Source organism: Belonocnema kinseyi, chromosome 9 (assembly GCF_010883055.1).
Source record: "Belonocnema kinseyi isolate 2016_QV_RU_SX_M_011 chromosome 9, B_treatae_v1, whole genome shotgun sequence".
In the NCBI taxonomy this organism is placed as follows: domain Eukaryota; kingdom Metazoa; phylum Arthropoda; class Insecta; order Hymenoptera; family Cynipidae; genus Belonocnema; species Belonocnema kinseyi.
Genome location: NC_046665.1, coordinates 48,971,369 through 48,979,696, shown reverse-complemented (window position 1 = coordinate 48,979,696; position 8,328 = coordinate 48,971,369). Strand labels below are relative to the sequence as shown.

General features: G+C 39.4%; 1 protein-coding gene across 1 annotated transcript; it reads right to left on the bottom strand.

The window, feature by feature from the left end:
• Positions 1-6,016: 6,016 nt before the first annotated feature.
• LOC117180532 lies at positions 6,017-6,361 on the bottom strand. The gene has a single exon (XM_033373029.1). The coding sequence runs from the start codon at positions 6,359-6,361 to the stop codon at positions 6,017-6,019; it is 345 nt and encodes a 114-aa protein (XP_033228920.1).
• Between the last annotated feature and the right edge of the window lie 1,967 nt (positions 6,362-8,328).

Below are 8,328 nucleotides of genomic sequence, written 5' to 3'. Positions count from 1 at the left end.
TTCCGTTTTTTGGTCGCCATTTTTTTTTAAATCGTCGATAGAAAAACTCTACGGATTTGAAAAGTTCAGACATTTTGTGCAATTTTGTGCATCCTTGCGACGGTAAAAAATTTCTTCCTTCTTTATTTTTTGATTGAAAAAGAATTGCTTAAAGAAAAGGAATATTTAAAAAAAATTTGTTAATTATTATTTGAAAATCAATAGTTTCCGTTTTTTAAACCATTGCATCGGGTAGAGCATGCCCGGAAATGGTAGAAAAGAGTATTTTACAATCAATTCTTTGCCTTTTTTATGAAATCATTCAAGCTCAAATGTAAGAGAGAAATTTCTTTGTTTTGAGGCTTAAGACCATGTGACTAGTGAGTCACGTGACCAGATGCCTACCTTACCCTCATTTTTTTTATTTCCAGCTTATCTTCACACAAATCGCCACATTGAGTTGAAAATTTGGGATAGTAAATAAGAAACACTAAAACAGGTGGGTCTGGTCCTAAATTATAATAATTGTAATATATAATTATATAATAATTGGTTAACGTCCCTCTTGGGCATGCCGTCATGGTGTAAAAGAGTGCTGTCTACTATAATACAAAATGTTTATAATAATAATGCACTGCATGTCCAATATTGAACGTTTAACGCTTATAATAATTTGTTTCAAAATTCCAAATTATTTTAACCTTCTTGGACTTCTCACTAATACAATGTTAACCATAGTTATTCAAAAAAAAATTGTTTAACCTTTTCTCATTGGAAGTACCACATTATTGTTTTCTTTTTCCTGTGTTACATTTTTAGATACTAAATTATTTTTTAAAAATTCTGTTAGGATTCAGTTATGGTTTTCGTTTGTTGAATTATGTCTCCTGATGAGTTCCGGCGTTGCGGGACGAAAGCTTGATTAATAAATACTAATGAAATGGATATTTTCGACTAGTAGATCAAAAATCTCATAAGATCGACCTTCTAAATTTATCACCCGAGCCAACTACCTAACATCTCAAGTATATTATCAAATAAGATTCGAATATAAAAGATACTATGACTGCGCAAGTATCGGGATGTTTGATATAATAAGATCTTAATATGGAATTAAGGTCATCGGAGAGCTACATTCTTGAACTAGGAAGAAGGAAACACTAGCACAGCTGAGTAATCAAAATCGTTTCTTGTTACATTGTCGTGATAAGGGTTATTTACCTGTTCATATTATAAACTCACAATCTAAAGATTAATTTCACAAATCCAAAATGTAAAAGTCAATTTAATAGACATGTTCTTAACTTTAAACATAATTCTTTAAAATCTCAAGTATTTCAAAATATTCATGAATCTGTACATTTTCAGAATCTATTTATTAGCATCTATAGGTGTGAATTTTGTTCTGTGGAAAGAAACTAGAAGTCGCGAAGGGTTCACATTGATTAGTGGATAGTTAGATTTGTCCCTGTATACTATAACTGCAGTAGCTTTTAATTCGTCCAATATTTTGTTCTTTGAAATTTGTGAGCATTTTTTTAAAGTTTAGTAGTTAAGTTTATATAGACAATAATTCTAATTAACGGATGGAGTTAATTGCCCCAGTGATTAGAATTGTTGGGAGCTCTAAGAAAAAGTTGTCCGTTGGCATTCGACTTGTTTTGAACACTAAAAAAACGACTAAACATTGCCACGACTGATCAATTCTGGTAGGGAGACATGCGTGTTTAGGTCACGTCAATTAGAACCATAGTATAAAATCAACAGAACTTGTTGCTTGGCGAACGCGGACTGACGAGGCGAGGAAATAAAATTGCGAAACCGAGCAACAAGACAATTTGTAAGAGAAGGAGAGCACGAAAACGATAAGACCGGCTTAGACATAAATTTAGACATTACTCAATACGAAAATCAAATATAAGGACAAGTCCAAGAATCATAAATGTAACGAAGAACGCAAATAAAAATAGAAAATGAGAACACAAATTAAAACATTCATAAAAAGAATGAACTAATGTCCAATTCACAAAATTCCGCCCGCTTTCGTCCCCGACGAAATAGGCTCAAAATCACTGCACTTAAGATGAACGTGGGAGAAGGCAGAGTGAGAAAGAAGAGTGACAACCCGAACTAGGCCATCCTTGCCAGGATGAAGCTGTAGAATCCGACCCATAGGCCATTGAGTAGGTGAAAGGTTCTCATGTCGAATGAGAACTAAATCTCGAATATGCATGGATGGCGAGGAAGTAGTCCACTTGGATCGAGGTTGAAGTTCTTTCAAATACTCAGCTGACCAGCGCTTCCAAAAATGATCACGCATTTGCTGGATCAACTGCCAGCGAGTTAATCGATTTGGAAGAACGTCTGCAAGCGATGGTTCAGGAACTGCATTCAGTGGACCTCCAATGAGAAAATGTCCTGGTGTGAGGGCAGAAATGTATGTTGGATCATCTGACTGAGCTCTGAGAGGCCGAGAATTAAGGCAAGCCTCAATTGGTTTTCAAAGAGTGGTCATTTCTTCAAACGTCAATGTTTGAATTTCAATTCAATGTTTGAATGTCAATTTCCACTGGGTACCATGCAAAGCAAGGTATGTAGCGAACGAAGCAAACTCTGCAGATGCCAAAGAAAACATTTCCTGTAGTTGACGAATCTGCTCCCATAAAATTCATACACTCGTCACGAGACAACGTTCGACAAAGACCACGACGAGAAATGAAGCGAATATAAGCAGCTATGAAGGCTTCTGCTGTGTAATCAGAAACCAACTCGAGATGAACTGAGCGGAAGGGATAACAGACGAAAATACAAATCCAGGCTTTGTGGGAATGGTGACCTCGTCCTTTGGAGGTGCGAACATTGATGGGACCAGCATAGTTTACCCTAGTGTTCATGAATGCTCGTTCAGGTGGAGTTCCAAGGGTAAGTTGGACACCCCCATAAAGACAGCGAAGGTGACAGTCGCGGATGATAAGAGTTGTGAGAATAGACTCAGGAGGTAGAATCAGTGGATGTTTCTCATCATAAATGAGAAGAGAACTTTATTAGAGTGCTATTCTTAGAAATCACACGGTTCATTAACACGAACTGCTACGTTGACAGTAACTCTACGTTCTTCTTTGGCCACTGTATTTTCTGGAGAGCCAAGCAGAGAAGAAGGCCACTCTTCTTGCCTTTTAAGCCACGGAGGACCATTCCACGAGAGTGAAAACTGCGAAAGTTCGCAAGCTGACAACCTGCGAGAAGCACAGTCAGCTGGATTATCTGCACCCGGAACATGATGCCAAATTGTTGAAGGAACGATCGTTTGAATTTCCGAAATCCGATTCGCGATGTATGTCATCCATCTTGTAGGAACAGCTGAAATCCAATGAAGAGTGTTCATGGAATCAGACCACAAATGTAGAGCAGAATCAAAACGCAGTTGAGTTTGAAGGTGAGCGACGAGACGAGCTAACAAAACTGAGGCACATAGCTCAAGACGAGAAAGCGGAACAGTTTGAACAGGAGCGATCTTTGTCTCAGAAGAAATGAGTCCAATAAAACAATTTCCGTTAGGCGAAATTGTCTTTAAATAAACGACAGCACCGTACGCCTTTTCAGAAGCATCAGCAAAGCCATGAAGTTCGAAAGAGCACATTCGCGAACGAATTCCTATCCAGCGAGGTATCCTGACTGCGGAAAGACGAGGAAGATCTTCATAATATTTTATCCAGCGATCACAAGCTCCTTCAGGGAAAGGATCATCCAAGGATAAATAAAGCTTCCGAAGTTTCTGGATAAAGATCTTTGCGACGATGATAACAGGTGCCAACCATCCTAGAGGATCAAATAATTGGGCTGACTGGCTGACGATAAGGCGCTTTGTGATGAAATCTTTAATAGGCCTAAGATCCACCTGGAAAATAAAACAATCGGTACTGGGTTTCCAAGTTAAGCCAAACATCGAAACCAATGTTTCTGGCTGCCATAATATATCTGGAGATAACGCGTGCAGATCCTCCGGAATGCGCTGCATTAGCTCCTGACTGTTTGAATTCCACTTTTTGAGCGGCAAGCCGCCCGTCATGAAGAGAGCACGTAATTGGTTGTGTAATTCAATAGCATCTTCCAAATTATCCACTCCTGATAAGACATCATCAACATGGATGCCATTTATTATCGCTTCAGCAGCCAAAGGAAATCGATCCCCTTCATCAAGACCAAGCTGCTGAACGGTGCGAAGAGCTAGAAATGGGGCACAAGTCAGACCATATGTGAGAGTACTGAGTCAAAATACTTGGACAAGCTCATTTTGACTTTCTCGCCACAGAATAAGTTGGAGATCCTAATCATCTTGGTGGATAATAATCTGTCGATACATTTTTTCGACATCTGCAGAAAAGGCAATAAAGTGAAGACTCCACTGCAGCAAGACATCTGAAATATTTAATTGTAATTTTGGCCCTGCGTAAAGACACTCGTTCAATGAAATGCCTCGACTTGATTGTCGAGAACCATAAAAAACTACTCGTAGTTTCGTGGTTGAACTAGATTCACGCCAAACTCCATGATGCGGAAGAAAAAATGACCGCGAGATACTCCTTGGATCTGCAGGGATGTTGACAGACTTCATATGCTGAAGTTGATGATATTCTTCCGTGAATTTGGCATACGCTTCTTGGAGATGAACATCTCGTTTGAACCGCTGTTCCGTATGAAGTAACATGCGAAGAGCTGCAGAATAGGAATCTCCTAACGAAGTGACGTCACTCTTGATGGGCAGAGCACGACGTATCTCCCATCTTAAGTCCTAGAGTGAGTCTTTTGGAAAAGTTTTTCACACTCTTCTTCCTCAGCTGTCCGGAAAGGTTTAGGAGGCACGACTTGCGAATCGTCCCAAAATTTTTGAAGGTCAAAAAAAAGTTCTTCAATCTTGAAACAATGAAACATATTTACTTTAGATGAATCCAACGGTGAGGTATTGCCTGTAGGTTCACAGAGAATCCACCCGAATACGGAATTTTGAGCTACAGGAGTGCCCAGGGGACCCTTTCGAAGACCTTGTTTAATTAAGATTGCATAGACATGCACACCTAAAATTAAATCAATCGGAGCACTTTTACTGAACTTCGGATCCGCTAATTGTAGACCAGTGAGATGAGGCCATTCTTTAAGACCAATTTGATGCTATGGGCATTTAGAAATCAACTTTGGAAGAACAAGAGCCCGGAGTTGAAGTTTAAAGCCCGAATCTAAACTTGGTGAGACAATGACGTTGACTGATCCAAGAGACGTTCCCTACTTACTTTCCCCCACGCCTAGGAGAACAACAGGTCCTCTGGTACGAGGGAGTTGGAGACTTCGAGCAAGGGACTCAGAGATTATGTACACCTCTGAACCTTGATCGATAAGTGCTCGAACACACTTTGTATGACCAGATGATGTAGTCACATTGACCATTGCTGTTGTCAGGAGAACCAACGGTGACTTCTTCTGAGAAATCTGCATTACCGAAACCGCATGAGTAGATTGTGCTTGATGAGACGTTAAAGATGTATTTGATATCATCGAAGAAGCTTGTCCTGAGCTTGAATATGGGTCATAAAGTACCGTATGATGCTTTGCCTGACAAATCTGACACAAGTTCTTTGAAGCACAATTTTGAAGTAAATGAGACCCTAAACAATTTATACACAATTTCCTTTGAAAAATAAACTCTTTTTTTTGTGCTGGTTTGCAAGAATGTTTTCAATTGGTCAAACGTTGAAGGATTCGTGGAATTTCCAAGAGAAGTTCCCCAATCACGACGAGACTGACGATCTAATTTCTCTACAGTAATATATACCAGCCATGATGACCATTTGTCCACCGGTTCTTCCAAGGCAGATAAAGCTTCGACGTTATCAATCGTTGCATTATATACCTTCTTCAGAGCACTCGAAGACTCAGCTTTCATTGGCTGGACTGAAAAAAGCTCAGCCAAATGAGAGTTGATAAGAACTCTTTTATTCTCAAAGCGCTCCGAAAGTAGGTCCTAGAAACGCTGATAATTGCCTTAAGTGATCGGAATTCGATGAAGAAGTTGAGTTGCTTCACCTATAAGACTGGATTTTAAATGATGAAGCTTCTTCACTGACGAGACTTCAGGATTTGAATGGACCAAAGATGTGAAAAAATCTTTGAAATTTTCCCACTCCGTGTAACTTCCAGAAAATTTAGGCAATTCAATCTTCGGCATCGATCGATATGATAATCCAGCAATCTTTGAAGCTGAATTATTCATGGACGTAGAAGCAAGGTCATTTGAGAGTTTTTCCAGTTCGTCCATAAAGGCTCCCTTCGCGACTAGATATGCTTCTTCAGTAGTTGTATAAAAATTTCTTGTAAAATAAATGTTCATGGCATTGTGATCGCGAACCTCTACTAACTCCCAATGTATCTCCCAATAGATTAAAACTGTATAAAATCAACAGAACTTGTTGCTTGGCGAACGCGGACTGACGAGGCGAGGAAATAAAATTGGGAAACCGAGCAACAAGACTATTTGTAAGAGAAGAAGAGCACGAAAACGATAAGACCGGCTTAGACATAAATTTAGACATTACTCAATACGAAAATCAAATATAAGGACAAGTGTAAGAATCATAAATGCAACAAAGAACGCAAATAAAAATAGAAAATGAGAACACAAATTAAAACATTCATAAAAACAGTGAACTAATTCCCAATTGACAACACGACTAAAAAAAAGAAAAAAAATTTTGAAATCGGTGAACACCTGCTGTTCGGTTTTTGGAGTTGCAAATTTAAAAAAAGTTTCTTATTGTTTCAAAAATGTTGACAAATATAATATCATAATAAGAATGAATGTGTTGCAATAAGTTGATATTGATATGAAAGTAAATTTTCCAAAAGATAATATATATTTTATTATATATGTATATATATACATATAAATATAAAAAAATTTGTCATAAGGACAACCGCAGGATTTCGCCGGGAGCGGGTGCTAATCTGGAAAATTGCATCCGCTCGCAGCGAAATCGCGATAAAATTTCAGCCACAACCACGTCTTACGACCGTGAGATAGGTGGTGACAGTCTGTAAAGGAATCAATACGACGAACCAGCAAAAGCCTCGTGCACCCTAAGAACACGGAGCGACCCAAGGATTACCGCCTTCTGCATTTTTCCCGCAAGTGTTCTAACATATTGTTGACACGCAGGTATGCTTTTTAGGCCATTAGCAAGTGAAAGCTTGGCACCTCCAAGAGCGCCGATAAGGACGATTAGTTTAACAGAATATTCCGGGTACAATCGTTGCAACTCGCTTATAAGGTCTGGATATCTCTCTTTCTTTTCATTCTCCTTGGTTATGATGTTTTTGTCAGCTGGTGCCGAAAATTTGATAACGAACATGGTTCGCTTCTCGAAGTCAAGAACAACCATGTCATGCCTCGAGTGAGCAACAGAAACAATTGTCGAGAATATAAAGTTCCAGTATATGCGCCAATTCCCATTCTCGTCAATTGACTCGATTTTCCTAGGAGCATATAGAGGAGCGATATTAAGGTTCATGCTGTAAGAGTGACAGAGACGGTAATAAAGCACCCTTAGTGCCGCATTGTGCCTTTGGATGTAGGTTGTTCCCGCGTGAGTTGGACAACTAGATAGTATGTGAGCTAACAGTTCGGGGTGGGCATGGCACGCCCTGCAGCTATCATCAGGAATGTCTTGGCTCAAAATCTGGCGACGGTATGTTAAGGTGGAAATGACACCATCTTGGCATGAAAAAATGGAACCCTCCATACCAAACTTCAATCCGGGCGATTTAAGGAAAGCAACCGTTAGCTCACAAGACATTGACTGATCCTTCACATTTCTGTGGAAGATACCGTGCATCCTCTTATCGAGGAGCTGTTCACGAAAGTTTTTCGCTTGTGCTTTCTTAATCCAGGCTTTAAGGAGTGAGTAGATAGATAAGAGATAGATAAGAGATAGATAGATAGATAACTCGATATAGATAAGATTTGATGCATTTTGCTCACTACTAATACTGAAGTCAAGTCCGAGTGTTTCAGCAGCCTCCCCCCCTGCTTTGTACAGAAACGCTCCTTTGTCCACTTCTTCGTGATTCCTGATCATTTTAAGAAGAGGGTCTCTTCCATTTGGAACTCTATATGCTGTACCCAGAATAATCCTGTTGTGAAGACATTCAAGACTCAATATTCCGGGACCACCTTGACGGCGTGAGATGTACAGCCGCGGAACGGAAGACTTAAGATGCATGCTTTTGTTCATGTGCATAACCTTTCTTGTCCCGATATCAAGGGATCTGAGCTCTTTCTTCTTCCGTGGAACTACTCTA

What these genes read in the sequence shown, in the direction of transcription:
- LOC117180532 (XM_033373029.1), bottom strand. Translation starts at nt 6,361, where the DNA reads ATGAACATTTATTTTACAAGAAATTTTTATACAACTACTGAAGAAGCA.